Here is a 17,686-nt window from a genome sequence, read left to right as displayed (position 1 = left end):
ACCTCAAAGGCAAGATTGCTCTAGAACAGATCTGACTATGGCCAGATATCACTGGGAAACATTTATGTCAACACTGCACTGTTTCAAATATTATAAAGCAGCAATCTCTTATTACCCTTCTTTTAAAAAAAACAGCACATAAATTTCAGTGGCCTCTGCTCCTAGCTATGTACCTTTGAGGGAGGCCACAGGATTGGAAAACAAAATTGTTTGAGTGTCACCTCTGGAAGTAAATGGCCTTGGAGGCAGACAAAATTTTGACAAAATTCTTCCTTTGCCACTTGCCAGCATTGTGACCTTGGACAGGTCCCTTGACTTCTCTGAACTGCTCTTGCTGGAAACCTGAGAGTCGTTTCCAACTCATTCTGCTTCCTCAATGTCCACGTGGAATCAACTAGCAAATCCTACTGGCTCTATGTCCGAGTATGGGTCTCAAGTCCTTCTGCGTCTCTTTTCCATCACTGCCACCTCCCTGGTCCTGACTAGTCCTTGGACTGTTGCAGTTACTTTCCCCTGTTGCTCTCTATACCCACTCTTTACCCTTTTCATTTCATTCTTTATGAGCTAAGAGCAGTTTTAGCAAATCTGGTTATCTCACTTTCTTACTTTTTCTTTTTCCTTTCTCCTTTCCTGTTTCCTTTTTTTTCCATTTTCCTTTTCTTTCTCTTGCTGCCCAGGCTGAAGTGCAGTTGTGTAATCATGGCCCACTGCAGCCTTCAACTCCTGGACTCAAGCTATTCTCCTGCTCCCCAGTAGCTAGGACTACAGGTGTACACCACTGTGCCCAGCTGTGTTTTTGTTTTTTAGTTGAGATTGGGTCTCGCTCTGTTGCCCAAAGCTGGTCTCAAACTCCTGGCTTCAAATGATTCTCCCACTTGGCCTCCCAAAGTGTGAGGATTACAGGCATGAGCCACCGAGCCTGGCTAGATAGTTCTGAGTTAAATAATCTGAACGATTAACACAAAATCCAAACCCTTCACCTACCTTTGAGGCCCCTTAAGTATTCAGCATCTGCCACCTTCTTCCACGTCATCTCCTGCCTTTCCTCACTCTGCCGCCGGCAGGAGAACACATCAAATGGTTTCCTGTCTTCGCCCAGGGCCTTTGTATGTTCTGTTTCCTTTGCCTGGAAGTTGCTGTACCCTTGTGGCTACTGCCATCTCATCCTCTGACCGGGGCTTAGAGGTCAGCTCTTTAGAGAGGCCACCTTGTCTAAGCTTAGCGGCCTGCTATACCTACCACTTTATCTCAGCATGCTCTTTCCTTTTAAGCACTTATTCACAACTTCAGTTACGTATTTTAGCTATTTTTTTATTTGTACAGTTGGTGGTATTCAGTAGCATTTTTTTTTTTTTTGAGACGGAGCTTCACCCTTGTTGCCCAGGCTGGAGTGCAATGGCGCGATCTCGGGTCACTGCAACCTTCACCTCCCAGGTTCAAGCTATTCTTCTGCCTCAGCCTCCCAAGTAGCTGAGATTACAGACACCCGCCACCATGCGCGGCTAATTTTTTTGTATTTTTAGTAAAGACGGGATTTCACCGTGTTGGCCAGGCTGGTCTTGAACCCCTGACCTCAAGTCATCTACCTGCCTCAGCCTCCCAAAGTGTTGGGATTATAGGCGTGAGCCACCACACCTGGCCTTCAGTAACTATTTGTTGACTGGATGGGATGGATAGATGGACAAATGGAAGAATGACATGGCACTGGGGCTCATAGTAAGTACTTACTTAATTGAAGTTATTATATTCTTCTGTTCCTAGTTAGAACTTTTTTCAAAGCAAGTTCAGATACCTGTTGGCTTAAAACAGAGACTTACCAGTTTAGGCAATACAAATCCAAGGAAGTCTGGATGCAGGGGCTCAGGTGATGCCATTAGGATGTGCCAGTGGGAAAGGCTTGCTCCACATGGCAGGTATGAAGGGCACAGGCGGCTGAGCCTCACTACCTTTTGCTGTAGTCATGGTTGTCCATGAGGGGCTGTTTCCCTTGGCTGAAACATAGCTGAAAAATCGCAGAGAAGGCTCTGATTGACTTGGCTTTGACCACATGCTCATACTGTAACCAATCACTGGACTAAGAAGATGGAAGACCCTACCCCACCCCACCCCACCCCAATAGGCTCAGAAGGTTTAGCCTTGGTGGAGAGGCCAGGCCTGGGGGTCAGGGCCACCTGTAGTCAGGAAATGGATTCTTGGAGGAAAGACAGCCCTGATAACAGAAGGCAGAGACCTGTAGAAACTTTTCCTCCCTCAGAGATGATTTGTCAGAGGCTTTGCAGCTCTGCAGGAAGGGTCTTCAGAGATCATGTTTCTAGAATACAGTAGGTGAGCCCACCCTCCAGTTTTTGTTTTTAAAAACATTTCTCATTTCCCTCACTATGAAATCAATGTTTTTTTTTAGAAAATAATAGGCAAAGAAAACCCTGCTCAGAGACAACCATTGGCTCTTAGCTTTTTAGGTGTCTTCTTAATATCCAGTAATTTACATATATGTTTATTTTCAAAGTGTGTAAAGTATAGAAATTACAGAAAACAATAACAGCTACCATTTATTATGGTGTGCACTGTAATCTTACTATTCAAAGGAAACACTGTAAACCATTTGATGCATTTCCTTCCAGTCAACCAACTTTGCTAGGCTTCTCTTTTTCTTTTTCTTTGTAGTTTATTTATTAATTTATGCTGTAATTCTTTAGCAGGCACTCCCATTGTGCCTGGGACTGAACTGTGAGCTTTACGTGGAATCTCATTCAGTCCTCCCAGTAACTGTATGAGGAGGCAATGCTTTTATCCTCAATATAAAATAGAGATGGATAAACTACGTGCAATTGTCACTTGCCTGAGGTCACCTAAATGTTAAGTGGTGGAGCTGGGATTCATATCCAGGAGTGGGTTATGAAATACACACACACTCTCTTTCCCTCTCTCTCTCTCTCTAAATGGTCTTAGGTAGGACCATGTCATACATGCCCTCTGAAATGCCTGAGCATCTTGCCTTTTTAATTTTATTACATTTATTGTTAGTATATTTATTTGTTTTTGAGATGGCATCTCACCCTGTCACCCAGGCTGGAGTGCATTGGCACAATCTTGGCTCACTGCATCCTCCATCTTTTGGCCTCAAGCAATCCCCTTACCTTAGTCTCCCGAGTAGCTGGGACTATACGCGTGCCACCACACCAGGCTAATTTTTTTGTATTTTTGGTAGGGACAGGCCTTTGCCATGTTGCCCAGGCTGGTCTCCAACTCCTGAACTCTAGCAATCTGCCTGCCTCAGCCTCCCAAAGTGTTGGGATTACAGGTGTGAGCCACCGCACCTGGCCACTAATTATTACTTTAAAGTAGCATTCTGTAAAGCTAATTATGAACATCCATTGTAGGAAAATTTAAAAATACAGAAAAGTTTGAAAATAAAATAAAACCCCCACATAAGCCTGCCAGCCACTGATAGCACTTAACTCTTTCTACATTTATTTTTTCATTTGCGTGGACTCAGGTTCACGGTTTCTGGTGTAGACCTCTAGGAGTTTTGACAGCCGAGCATCCTTTTGAAGGTTGTCCCACAAGCCATCCCAGGCATCTGCTGCAGTTCATAGGGTTCTTCCTGTCAGTCTCCACACCACCTACCCGAAGCATGTGAGAAGCTGCAGGGGCTTGGGGGCAGTTGGAGTTCATGTGGGTGTGGGGGTTCCCCAGATGATTCATTGGAAGGAAGGAGATGACAGTGTTCATATTGACTCAGGTCCTACTTTTTGGAGGGAGGTGGCAAGACAGGAAAAACCTCTTGGTGGCCTGGCATCCTGGACATCCTGGGTGCCTGGTCCCTAGCCCCTGCTGCAGGGCCTGCTGGAGTCTGCATGTCTCCCACCCAGCATCTGCCCTGGGAAGTATGTGCTGACTCCCCAGCTCCCAGGCACAAACTATTTTTGGCTGCAGTGACTGTTCACTACAGTCATGAAAACAGAAACCCCTCTCCCTGCCTCCTTCTTCCCTGGGACACTGCAGTGGGGGCCAGGGCTGCCGGGGACCCTGGGCTCGGACCCCTTGCCGTGTATCGCCTGTGGAGCTGGGTGACGGCCAAGGTGTCCAGGGGCACAGGGCCCCCACCTCCGGAAATGCCAAGAGAAGCCCGAGGCGTGAGCCCACCTGGGCTGGAGGATTACGAAGTAGGCACGGGGGTCGGTGTAGGAGGCCATTCCACAGCTCCCTGGAGTTGAGTCTGTTTGCTGGGCTCTGAGTCCCTGCTTTACTAACTGGCTGCAGAACACATATGGAGAAGTCTCATGTTGGGGCAGACTTCATTCGCTGTTTCATGACTTCATTCGCTGTCTTCTGTGTGATAAATTCACTAGGGATCAGTTAGAATCTTCCTGAAATAGATCCTCCCCATCCTTCTAGTGAATAATGTTTGGTCATTTCCTGCTTTTGAGTAGGACACGTGCTTGTTCTGAGCATGCTGCTTTTTTACAGGAAGCTTAAGAACATGGAGCTATATGGGCTGATCCAGCCCTACCTCTCTGTGCTTCTGGTTGACCAGGCCAGGGAGGCCGATGGTTATAGAGACTGGGAGTGCTGACTTTGGGGTCACACAGACCAAGGTCCAAATCCAGGCCCTGTTACTCAGGGCTTGCGGTGTCTTAAGGTGAGTAAATTAGTCTTTATGAAGCTCAGTTCCTTAGCTACCAAGCTGTTGTGCCCAGGCTACTTACAGAGTGGTGATAATACCAATAGTTGTTATTTTTATGATTAGACTGATTGTGAAAAGGGGAAATATGTCAAGAAGCTGTGTAAGAATCCGTGCTCCATGGCCCTGGGTGGGTCTCAGGCTGGGCGTTAGGGTGTCACTGGTGACGTGGGATCTGTTTCTTCCTTTCAAAAAGAAGAAAAGTGCATTGTCACCAAAGTGGGGGTGGGGCTCACATCTGTAATCCCAGCACTTTGGGAAGCCAAGGCAGGAGGATTGCTTGAAGCCAGGAGTTCGAGACCAGCCAGACTGACATAGTGAGACCTCGTCTCTTTTTTTAAAAAAGTGGTAGTGGGTAGGAGTGGGCAAGAACATGGACTTGAGGAGTTCCACCCATCTGCCACCTTCTAAGCCACTGAGGCCTAGGGCCTGGCTAGGCTTCAGGTGAGACCACGAGCCCAGAGCCTCATTGCTTCTGGATTGCACAGGGCTCTGGGCCCACGAGGCACTCATGTGGCTTGGCATCCCTTAGGCAGAGGGAGGTGATTCTCAGGGCAGACCTCAGGGAGATCTTGACCTTGGCTCCCTTCTTGGACTAGCGCAGAAAACCTGGAAGGAATGAAACCTTTGCACTTGGGAATGCCTGCTGGAAACTGGCGCGCCCTCCCAGGGGCATGGTATATCCTGGCATTGGTTACTGGCAAGTGTGTCTGGACACCTGGATCCTGGTCTTGGCACCATTGTTTGGGGTGACCCAGGGAGGTTTTCTCCTCTGTAAAATGAGTGCTGACTGGATCATCCCTAAGTTCCCTTTGGAGCCTGCCTTTGATCTTGGCAGAGAAGGGGTTTCTTCCAGACCCCTTGAAGATCCGTTGGCCCCTTTCGTACCCCTAGAACCTGGTAGCTGTGGCATTAGTTTCCCCAGCTTCTCCTTGGCCGTCTGTTCAGGGGCTCTGTTGAGCTGCCATAGCTTTGACGCCTGTTGCTGCTGTGGGACAGGAGTTGTTTTCAAGGTTTCTGGAAAACCACAGGGGCTGCCTGAGGGGAGCAGGAGCTCCTGAGAGGCCTGTCTCCTAGTTGGACCCCCATGGGGCAGCTCCGAAACCCGACAGCTCTTGTTCCTAGGCAGAGGATCCTGGTTCTCCTCTCTCCAGCTCTGGGCTCACTTGCTATGGCCTGGCTCACCTCCCATCTGAACGGACAGACCACCCCAAAGGACAGACCTCACGTGCTGAACACTGGGGCATGTCCCTCTGATGGAGGACATCTGTGATTTGGCTCCTGGCCCCACAGGGGACCCACCAGACTCCAAGGCTGGCGCCCGAGGCCTAGTTGACAGTCTGGGTGCCGTCTGGCGCCAGGGCCCTCACTGGCTGAATTCCGAGCTCTCGCCCTATGCGTGTGGAGGAGGAGGGGAGTCGTCTGACCATTCTCTTTTTCAATGATGTGTCTGAGCAGGGGAGAATGGGGAGGGGGAGCAGTAAAGATGCCAGGGACATGGTCACACCCAGGAACCCCTGTTTAGTTCTATCAGTGCCTTGACCCCCAGGAGAACTGGGGTCCCCCGTGGGGAGTTACATCTCTAGCCACACTGGCACCCTCCTCATAGGATTACCGCATCCCAGTTTGCCGGCAACAGTCCCAGCTGAGGTCTGCTGTCAGGGCTCTGCCTTTTATAGAGGAAAAGTGTCCCTGTTGGGGGATACATCCTGTGCCTACCCTCCTCTGTAGCCCCATCCTCACCCAGCTGCCGTCCCAGAAAGGGCCTCTGACCCCAGGCCCTCAGCTTTAGCCCCTGCACATAGCCCTGTTTTGTGCAGGGAGGGACTTTCTCATTTGCCAGTCCCCTAGAAATTGAGTGTCACCCAAGGTTAACGCAGCCCTTTGGCTGCGGCTCACCCTCCCATGTCTCATCCTGACCCCACTTTTCCTTTTGAATGTTCTTTAAACATTTAAAAAATTTAATGTATTCATTTTGACTCAAGTTCTAGTGTGGATCTTGTGGATGATACTGTTTCTTTTTAAAAAAATAAAATAAAATTTTACAATCATGTATTTTGCAAAATGTTACAAAACATCCTGGGTGTAGGGAAAGCCGCCCTGTAAAGGCCTCCCCATCTCCTCTCTACATTTTGGGAGTAATTGGGGGATACACCAGTGCCCAAAGCTGGAGTACCTGTGTGTGTTTCTCTAATGCAGGACACGTCTGGCCATTTTCACACAGGAGCCTGGTTTTAGAAGTGTGTGTTGATGATGCAGAGAAAGTTGACAAGATGTGGGTGTGCCCGAAAGCCTGTCCTGCTGTGTGCTGGGGGTTAGGTGGGGAGGTGGGAAAGGAGGAGGAGCCAGGCCCAGGGCCACCAGGAGGGGGAGCCCAACAGCGTTGCTGTGTGTTTGGGGGTTGCCAAACTCTGGCCCATGGGCCAAATCCAGCTCAGCACCATTTTTTGTAGAGCCTTGTGAACTAAGAATGTTTTTTACATTTTTGAACTGGCGGGAGGAATTAAAAACAACAGAATATTTCGTGATCCGTGATAGTTACATGAAATTTGTTTCAGTTATCCATAGTTAAATTTTATGGGAGCACAGCCACACCCATTTGTGTGCGCGTTGTCTGTGGCTCTTGTGGTGCCACAGCAGCAGAGTGGAGCAGTTGCAACAGAGACCATGTGGCCCACAAAGCTGAAGAGACTCTGTGTGGCTTTCAGAGAAAGTTTGCCTAGTCTCTGGATTTATAGAAGGAGGAATGGGGCCTTTCCACACTGATAGGGAGAGCAAGGAGGCAGCCACAGGACAAACTTTCCAGGAGGGTGGGCTGGCCTGGAGAAAAAGTGGTGGCTGTGGTGACAGTGGGTGCAGCTGAAAGCTAGAATCTGGTCCCAGGCAGAGTTGAAAAGTGTCAGCCTCCTCTGAAGGACTGGAGTGGAGGCTAAGTGAGATTAAAAGGGAACGTGGAGACCTTGGAGGAGCCTCCTGCAGCTGCTTTAAACTCCACTGCCAGAGCTCACCCTAGCTGGACCCAGGGATAGAGCGGTGTGGGGTCTGGAAAGTCAGATGTGACCTGTGATGCCAGCGGTGGCAAATAAACGCTGCCCTGGGAAAAAGGGCTCACTTCATAGTGCAAGGCGGTGGACACCAGGGCTGGCTGGTGGTGGGTTGAGATGTCCTTGTTCTGTGTGACCTTGAGCAAGTTACCCGCCCTCTCTCAGCCTTATCTCCCATCTCAGGCTGTTAGGAGGATTGCATGTGCTGACCTCTGTGGTTCATCTGACAGAGTGCCTGGCACGCAGGAGAGATGTGTAATAAATGCTTATCGCCCTTTCTTGCACCCCTGTCATCTCCTTCTCCCCTTTGACCTGTATTCCTCCACACCCACCACTGTACCTTCTTTCTAAACAAGCTTTCAATCCCAGGCGTACCAATGCATACATGAGAAAAAGCCAATCCCAAAGGTTCCAGTTCAAGCCCGGCTGCCCAATGTGAGCCCCTACTTGCTTTGTGGAGAGGGAGGCAGGGACCTGGGCACAGGAGAGGACGTCTCCTGGGACAGCTCTGAGCTTGGGCTGGGCTGGAGGTCAATGGAAGGAATGTGGCCTCCTGAGCACAGCTGTCCCCCAGACCTGTTCTGCCCTGGGCTTCTTTAGCCAGACGACGGGCCCCAACGCCTGTCTGCCCTCATGGTCCCCACCTCCAGAAATTCTGATTTGGCCAGTCTGAAGTGGGGCCCAAGCACTGCGATTCATTTTTAAAGTCCCTGGAAAATTCCAGGGCACAGCCCGGATTGAGAGCCACTGATTTGCTCTAGGCAGAGCCACTCATTTTATAAATGGGAATTCCGAAGCCCAAAGAGGGGTGGGGACTTGTCCGAGGTCAGGGCGTGGTGGGGACCCAGTCTGGCTCTTTCCTTCACTGTGCTGGCCTCCAGGGAATGGTGTTGAGAGGGGATTTGCCTTCAAGGAACTGACTGACTCTCCCGGGAGGGAACTTTGTTCTCCTTGCTTCCCAGGGGTGGGGTAGTGAGGAGGCTGGGCCCGGAACTGGCCACAAGCAAAGCCAGCATCCCCAGGCTTTCTTCTGATTTCTGTGGAAACCCCTGGAGGCTGCCTGACCTGCCTCAGCCCTTCCTCTGCCTCCCAGAATATCTGACTGTTACTATCCAAGTCTCACTCCTCCCTCTCCATCCACCCCAGCAGTGGGTGCAGGTCGGAGGAACAGCTGTCAGGTGCTCCCTTGCCGATTTGAGGCATGTGGCTGCCAGCCTGAGCTGCCGCAGAGACCTTCTCCACTTGCTCCTCTCTCTCTCCTTTCAGCCCCTCGGGGCTCTGGCCTCAGAGGGATGTGCAGGGTCCTATGTCACCACTCACAGGGCTCTAGGAGCTCACCTTTGGCCTCTCTGGTCTGACCACTTCCTGGGGAAGGGTCTGGGGTTAAGGATCGCTTTCATCACGGCCAGGGAGGCTGGGGGATGCACCTGCCCATACATGCCAGTGATCCAGGTTCCACAGATGGAACTGGGTTCCAGCAGCCCTGCCTGAGACATGTTCTGGGGGTGCAAAGCTGAACAGAAACAGGACCTGGGTTTGCTTCTTGATCTTCCTTCAACCCAGCTTTCATCTGTGTTCTTGTGTGAAGTGCAGTGTGTTTGTATACATGGCCAGGACAGCAGCGGTGCTGCCCCTGGCATTTTCCTGGTCCACCTGACTGGCCACAGGGAGTGTGGTGTCTCTGAGTGTCAGCCGGCCCGGGTTTCTAAGTATAGACCCCAGGCAGCCCCGTGGCTGCTAGTAAATCCCTGGATACCATTTGATACCTAACTGGCCCTGAGCTGCCGGCTTACCCAGCATGGCCTGTGATGCCAGCCTCTGCCAGCTGCTGGGGGAGGGGGTAGCACTTTGGCCAAACCCATCCTAACCCTCCACTGGAGAGAACAGAGACCAGCAGTCTCCTGTTAATGACATGACTGGATTGTCACAGACTGGGAGTGACTTCAGTGCTCAACTGGCCCTGCTCTCCCAATTACTATCAGAAAGAATAACTTAATCCCCCCTACTGGAAAACATATCTCCTGGTTTGAGGGAGACAGGTAGAGGCAGGAAGCCAGTGATCTCTGACGCTGTCACTCTGCTCCTCATTCCTGCCTCCCCACCTGTGTGCACCCATGCTAACCCTGAGACTTGTCGGAGCTGGAACTGGGCATCTCTCAAGATGGTTTGGGCATCTCTTATGATGGTCTGGGCATCCGTGTCTTCCGTTCTTGGTTTCTAGTTCCGTATTTTATTTTTTAGACAGAAGCTGGGGTGGGCAGTAATTCTCCTGGAAGCAGTATGGACTCCCAGCCAGGCTCTCCAGAACTTTGGGGTATGGGCAGAGAGAGGGGCCTTTTGCCATTGGCTTTGAGACAAGTTGGCATCTTCTGGGCACCTCCTGGCAGATGGGATGCCCTCCTGGGGCACTGGGGCCTCTCAGACCTGAGAAGGTTTCAGAGTGGCTTCACCTGCGAGTTCACCTTCAGCAGGTGGCAAAACTGATTCCCTAATTTGTTTTTGGTTTACAGATGATCCAGGAAAGTTGTGAGTTACTCTGCTTTGAAACATCCTCCTAAATCAGACTTGGCTATGCCTGTCACTTTGGGTGAGCGAGTCATATCCATGTGTGAGGTTTCGGGAGTGCTGAGCTGCTTTGGGGCACTGTTGAGTCACGATACTGGGAGATATCAGGGCCCCTCGCAGGGGCTTTCACAGCCACGAGACCTTCCTAGTAGCTTTCCTTTCTTTCTTTTTTTTTTTTTTTTTTTAGAGAGGGGGTTTCGCTTTTTCGCCCAAACTGGAGTGCAGTGGCCAGATCTCGGCTCACTGCAAGCTCTGCCTTTTGGGTTTACGCCATTCTCCTGCCTCAGCCTCCCGAGTAGCTGGGACTACAGGCGCCTGCCACCTCGCCCGGCTAGTTCTTTGTATTTTTTAGTAGAGACGGGGTTTCACCGGGTTAGCCAGGATGGTCTCGATCTCCTGACCTTGTGATCCTCCCGTCTCGGCCTCCCAAAGTGCTGGGATTACAGGCTTGAGCCACCACGCCCGGCCTAGCTTTCCTTTCTTGATTAAGTTAACATTGGGTCTCAAAGTCAGTTGTAGAGATGGGAGGCCGGGCACTTTGTTTCCAGGGTGGGCCCCTCACTGAGAAAGCCGAGCCCCTGGAGTACTTGCTACTGAGCCAGCATCCTTCCCTGTTTACCTATAGAAATAAAGTTTTAGACATAACTCACCGATCAGATTAACCTTGGAAGGCATCAGATTCTTCCCATAGGGTCCCCGCATATTCCTCCACCCCGTGTTCCTCATGGACATAATTTGTTTTGTTTGCACAGATTTGAATTAGTTATCACCATGTAAAAGCTAGCCCTTTAAAAATGAAAATTCATATTTCTTTAAAACCAGAAGGTCTGGTGCCCCTCCATTGCCTGCCCCTTTCCCCAACACCAAGGGAGGGAAGCGGGGGTTTCTGTGTAGCATTGCCATTGCTGCCGTTGGGTTTCTTATCCAGTAAAAAGGCAGAGAAGTGTGTTAAATCAAGTTTAGCCTAGAGCTGCCTCCTTAGATATTTTAAGTTCAGCCTAAAGGTTTTTCTGTATATCATGAACTATAACAAGTGGAGGTATAAAAACGCTGTAGACTACACTTGTGCCAGTCACCGAGTTTTAGCCAATCAAATGTAGCCAACTGTTCGAACCTTGTTCAAATAAGGCAAAGGAGCTGTAACCAAGCCTGCTGTTTCTGTACCTCACTTCTATTTTCTGAAAGTAGGTAGAAATTAGTTTACTTGGAAAAAAATAATTTCCCCTGAAAGGTGGCTGCTGTATCCCAAGTCTTTGCCAGGTTAACAAGCGACAGCATGGAATATTTGGAGGAGGTTTGGAATCGTGCACACGTGGGTTTCAATTCTGCCCAGCCACTTGGTAAGCTGTGAAGTCTCCGAGCCTCAATAAGATGGACTTAACTCCATCTACTTGCTGAGTTGATTAAAGATAAAATAACATATACAAAGCCCCGGGTATACTGTTCTGGCAAATAGTTTGTAATAATAAATGTAGTTATTATGTTTAAGAACTTGAAACTTGGTATGGATGAGTAGGAGAGGAATAAAAAGAAAAAGAATCTCTGTTTGTATTATAGTTAGGTTGAAGATTGGGTTTCCTCAGCCTGGCTCCCTCTCCGCCCCCATTAAATGTCTCTGTCATCTTCTGGGGAAACTACTGAGTCATCACAGCCTTGGAGTATGTGGTGGAGAAACAAACGGAGGACACCCTTCCAGAGAAGTAGAGGATTGCTTTGTTCAGATAAGGTGAAGGTCGCTTTTGTGCTTGCCCTGACGGTATTGCCAAGGTGCTCTTCACAGTCAAATGAGGGCAAAGATATCCAAACCTCATTTCAATGGAAGACAGGCTAAGGGAAAGAAAGCAAGACACGTTGATTGAATAGACGCTTCTGCATGGCACCATTTGTCTAATCTGCCTCCCCTGCTGGTGCTGTTCTCATCAGTGGTTTCCTGTGACACTTTAGTTTTGTCTTCTGGAAGGTAACCAGGGCGTTGGCCAACCAGTGATAAGCTTCTTGGTACAGTTATATGTCTGGTTTTATTTTGGTGTGAATCCTTCTAAATGGTGATGTGATTCTTGCCTACAGCCCTGAAGATTGAAGAATATACTGACAAGCTATAAAAGCATCTGCCATCAGCGGGTACAGTAAAAAGCGAACAAATGAAAACAAAAAGCCAGGCCTCTAGCTCCAGCCATGCTATGGGAGAGAGGGTTATGGGCTGGGCCTCATACCCTTAGGACTCAGCCAGTATCTTCATCAGGGTTAGTTTTGACGCTTGAGGCAAAGAATTACAGCATGTAAATGGAATGACAATAAAATTCGTCCTTAAAAGTAAAGTTAGACACAACTTGCTAAAAATCATTGTAAATTGGCTTAGATTCTCAAGAACTGTGAGCTTTATAGCAGTCATTTGATGTGGAATGTCTGGCCTTCTCTGTTAAAGAAAATCTGGAAAATACAGAAAGGGTTAAAGACAAAAAAAAAAAAAAAGTCTGATCTGGTCCCATAGCTCTTTGAACTCTCTCTGCTCTGGTGCTCATCTTACTGCATTGTAGTTACCTGTTTAAATGTCTGTCACCCCTCCCACTTGGCTGCAGGCCACTTGAGACCAGAGGCGTGTCCCATTGGTTTTTTATATTTGTCCCAGGCTTGGTATTGTTGCTGGATAGGGGTCCCATTCCAGATCCCAAAAGAGGGTTCTTGAGTCTTGCACAAAAAAGAATCCTGGGTGAGTCCATGGAGTAAAGCGAAGGCAAGTTTTACTTAGAGAAAATTAGAGAGGTGGAGAAACAAAAGAGTGGCAACTCCGTAGGCAGAGCAGCCCTCTGCTGGTTGGCTATTTTCATGGTTATTTCTTGATCGTATGCTAAACCGGGGTAGATTATTTGTGAATTTTCTGGGAAAGGGGCAGGCGATTCCTGGAACTGAGGGCTCCTCCCCCTTTTTAGACCATATAGGGTAATTTCTGGGCATTGCCATGGCATTTGTAAACTGTCATGGTGCTGGTGGGAGTGTCTTTTAGCATGTTAATGCATTGTAATTAGCATACAATGAGGAGTGAGGAAGACCAGAGGTCACTTTGGTCACCATCTTGGTTTTGGTGGGTTTTGGCCAGCTTCTTTAGCTCATCCTGTTTTATCATGGGGTCTCTGTGACCTGTCTCTTGTGACCTCCTGTCTCACCCTGTGATTAAGAATGCCTGACTTCCTGGGGATGCAGCGCAGCAGGTCTCGCCCTCATTTTACCCAGTCCCTATTCAAGATGGAATGGCTCTGGTTCGAATGCCTCTGACAGTGTCATGTGGCTCAAAGTAGTCAGAGCTGGAGAGGTTTCCTCCCTCCTTGATGAGAGGAAAGGGCACAAGTTTTGAAGTCCGCTCGGCCTTGATTCAAACATTCACTCTTTGTATTTTCCATTGCTTCATAACAAATTTAGCAGCTTAACACACCACCCGCTTATCAGCTCATGGTTCTCTAGGTGGAGGAATCCAGGCAGGCTCTGCTTACATCCCTACTTGGGATCTCACAAGGCTGAGGTCACGGTGTAGGCCAGGCCTTCCTCTTACCTGGAAGTTCTGGGGAAGAATCCACTTCACATTCATTCAGTTTATTGGCAGAATCCATTTCCTTGTGGCTGGAGGTCTGAGGTCCTCATTCCCTCAATGGCTGTGAGCCAGGGGTTACTCTTTTTCCCAGAGGCCAACCCCATTCCCCTCCTCCTTCAAAGTCTGCTGAGTTCTTTTCACACTTCAGGTCTCTGACTTCTCTGTTACCAGCTCAAGAGAACCCTTTGCTTTTAAAGGGCTCTTGTGATTGGATGAAGCCTACTTGGATAATTTCCCTTTTGCTGTATATAGTAATCCCCCCTTATCTGCAGGGGATATGTTCCAGGACCCTCAGTGGATGCCTGAAACCATGGATAGTACTGTGTGTTTGTGTGTGTGTGTGTGTGTATGAGTGAGTGTGTGTGGGTATATACACTATGTTTTTTGCTATACATACATACCTCTGATAAAGTTAGTAAGTTGGGCACAGTAAGAGATTAATAATCAACAATAACAAAATAGAGCAATTGTAACAATATACTATAATGAAAGTTACAGGCCGGGCGCGGTGGCTCAAGCCTGTAATCCCAGCACTTTGGGAGGCCGAGACGGGCGGATCACGAGGTCAGGAGATCGAGACCATCCTGGCTAACCCGGTGGAACCCCGTCTCTACTAATAAATACAAAAAAAACTAGCCGGGCAAGGTGGCGCGCACCTGTAGGGTCCCCAGTACTCGGGAGCTGAGGGCGAGAATGGTTTAAACCCCGGGAGGTGGAGCTTGAGTGAGGCCGATGTCCAGCACTGCACTCCAGGCCCTGGGCGACAGAGGGCGAGACTCTGTCTCAAAAAAAAAAAAAAAAAAAAAGAGAAAGTTACAGGAATGTGGTCTCTCTTCTCTCTCTCAAAATCCCTTACTTTCTGTACTGTTCTCACCCCTCATGTTGTGATGATGTGAGATGATAAAGTGCCTGCGTGGGGAGAGGTCGTGGCAGTTGATCTGATAACCAAGACAGCTCCTAAGTGACAAACAGGCCGGGAGTGGAGACAGTGTGGAGATGCTGACAAAGGGACAATTCACGCCTCCGGTGGGACGGAGCTGGATGGCGCAAGATTTCATCACGTTACTCAGAATGGTGCATAGTTTAAAACTATAAATTGTTTATTTCTGGAATGTTTCTGGCATTTTCCATTCAATAGTTTTAGGCCATGGTTGGCTGCTGGTAACTGAAACTGCAGATAAGAGAGAGACTGCTGTAATGTAAAATGATCAGGAGCAACACCAGGGAACGAAGGTCACAGGACCACCTTAAAATTCTGCCCACCACTTTCTTCACCGTGTGGCCTAGTGAGCTCGTGCAGGTGACATAATCTCTCTGAGCCTCTTTCTCCAGCTGTCCAGTGGGCCCAGTGAAAAGTTTTGATGGAAATCAGGTGGGGCAGTTAGTGCCTCCACAGTGTTTGGCGAGGGTTTTTTTTTTAAATCCTTCCTTTCTTAAGCCAGTTTGATTTGAAATCCCTCTTGTCTGATTCAGATACAACAAAATTGTGAAGGGCCATCTTTGTCTGAAGTACTCGTCATCCTAAAAAGTTGTTATGATTCGCTGTTTTGTTTTGTTTTTTTCTGTGCAGAGGAGTAAGAAGAAACAAGCTGGGCAACATGCCCTCGTCCAAACCTTTCTGGTCTTTACTTCTTCCCCTCACCCCCCACTGAGTTTGCTTCAGCTGCTGTCTCTGGGAGCCTGGAGGGTGGGGGCCAGGGAGCTCTGCCTGTGTCCCCAAGCACGTGGTGGCTCTGGTCAGAGGCCGGCCCAGCCAGCAGCTGGCCCCTGCCACTCAGCAGGAGGCCAGCCTAAGGCTGAGGGGCTCCCAGCCCGGCCGACTGCTCACCGCCTCTCTGCCTGTCCCTCTGTCCCCTCAGGAGATCCCCCACGACCTCACGCTGGATGCCCTGCTGGAGATGAACGAGGCCAAGGTGAAGGAGACGCTGCGGCGCTGCGGGGCCAGCGGGGATGAATGTGGTCGTCTGCAGTATGCCCTCACCTGCCTGCGGAAGGTGACAGGCCTGGGTACGTGGGGCCTGCCACCCTCTCCCTTGCTTGGCCAGGTGCCCTGGGGGCTGTGGCCTTCACCATGGTGGGTGATGGAGCGGGGCAAGCGTGGCCCAGGGTTTCTGGGGCAGCCTGGAAAGGCCAGGGTTGGATGTTCACAGCCTCCTGAGAAGCTCTCCCAGGGTCCTCAGGGCTCTGGGTCCTGCTGGGGCTGGCCTGGCCGAATCTGAGGGGGCTTCAGCCATGCTTAGAAATCCCAGGCCTGTCTGCTGGGCTGGCCTGGCATGGTTTCCTCTCTGTGGAAGGCTCTGTGTACCCTCTGCCAGCTTCCCACATTCCAGCCCCCGGCGCTCTCCCCGCCTTCTCCTGTCCCCATTGCTGGCTGGGTTCTGTGCTCAGAAGGCACACGCTGATGTGGGCCTGAGCCAAGGGTGATTAGGGAAACTCTATGGCTCTTTAGCTGGGAGTTTGTATGTGGCTGTCCCAGGCAAAGTGTGTAATCCTGGCCTTGCCACGAGGTCCTTGGGAATTATTCACAGGCTTTCTAAATCTTGCCTTGGAAACGGCTTCAAATGCCTGACTTAATGCTCCCACTATCACATAGATAAGGCATTAAAATATGCCTCATGAATGAAATCAGGCCTGCTTTTTAATTATCTGAGGCCCCTGTCTTATCTCCGTCTGCCTGAGGCTTAAGGAAGGCACTGAAGTTTGTATTCTGCCTGGTTTTTTTCTTCCCAGAGAGGATCGGGCTTAATTTCTTCTCTGCCCTCATTGTATCAAGTCCTTTGAACACGGCACAGTGTAGACAGTTGCACTCAATTCAGAAAATCTTGACCTGCTAGGTCTCCCGGCAGATGCTGAAAATAAACACAACAGAGATGTGGCTGGTGTTCTTGTTCCCACATATTATAGGAGGAGACTGAGCCCAGAGAGGGAAGGGGCTTGGGTAAGGGCATACAGCAGTCGGTGACTGAGCCAGGATTTGAACCTTGGGCTATCATGGCGATTGGTTCGTCCCCATGCTTGCCACCCAAGCTGAGATCTTTGGGGTAATTTGTCAGCCCTTCTTCCCTTCCTCCTTATGTCTGGATTTTAAAGAATTTTGAAATAGTCAGCTTTTAAGTGGTAGTGACCCATTTGTGTCATGAAGGCTGCTGTCCGCTTGTCCTAGATGCGGAGAGAGGGAGACCAATAATTTATGCACCTACTGTGTGCCAGGTGTGTGACACACATACTGTGGCCACACCGTTGTAAGAGGTGGTGGTGAGCTCATTTTGTAGCTGAGACCTCTCTGACCACTGGAGGTGTTGGGTGAGTCATCTGGGGCCTCACACCTGGCATGGAGCAGAGCTGGGCTTTGAACTCAGGTTTCTTGTTCAGAGGGTGCTTTTTCCAGCAGGCCCTAGAGGAGGCCCCTGAAGAAGAAGCATTTTCTAGGTTTCTTCTCTCTCATTTAGTCTCAGCTTGTGGTTCCTCTGCATCCCCAGCAGAGTTCTGGCCCCTTCACAGTCCAGGACACAGGCCTTTCATCTGCCCAGTTCTGGCTGCACTTCACAGGCACCTGCTGGGATCCGCTGGATACCAGTGATCCCATCATCTCATGCATCACAGCATCTTCATTGCACCCCCTTGGGGCTTGGTGAGAGCAGTCTAGTCACAGTACGGATGGGCTATGGAATCAGACCGCCTGGGCCCTGTCTGGGCCCAGCACTCTGCTCGGCCACTTAGAACCCTTGGGACCTTGCTGAGTTACTTTACCTCACTGTGCTTCAGTTTCCTCATCTGTAAAATGGCAGTGATAACAACACCTCTTTC

The 17,686-nt window shown here is 49.7% G+C and overlaps 1 protein-coding gene across 9 annotated transcripts in view; it reads left to right on the top strand.

Annotated features, from left to right (window-relative positions):
- The window catches only part of KSR1 (kinase suppressor of ras 1), a 177,509-nt gene that overhangs the window by 114,521 nt on the left and 45,302 nt on the right, over positions 1–17,686 (top strand). For all 9 annotated transcript variants that reach the window (XM_017848540.1, XM_017848537.1, XM_017848541.1 and 6 more), the window contains one exon: positions 15,739–15,886. In XM_017848540.1, coding sequence (XP_017704029.1) covers positions 15,739–15,886 — 148 coding nt within the window. The remainder of the gene's footprint in view (positions 1–15,738; positions 15,887–17,686) is intronic.

This window comes from Rhinopithecus bieti, unplaced genomic scaffold (genome assembly GCF_001698545.2).
Source record: "Rhinopithecus bieti isolate Rb0 unplaced genomic scaffold, ASM169854v2 scaffold_31842, whole genome shotgun sequence".
In the NCBI taxonomy this organism is placed as follows: domain Eukaryota; kingdom Metazoa; phylum Chordata; class Mammalia; order Primates; family Cercopithecidae; genus Rhinopithecus; species Rhinopithecus bieti.
This window is presented reverse-complemented; position numbering and strand designations above follow the sequence as displayed.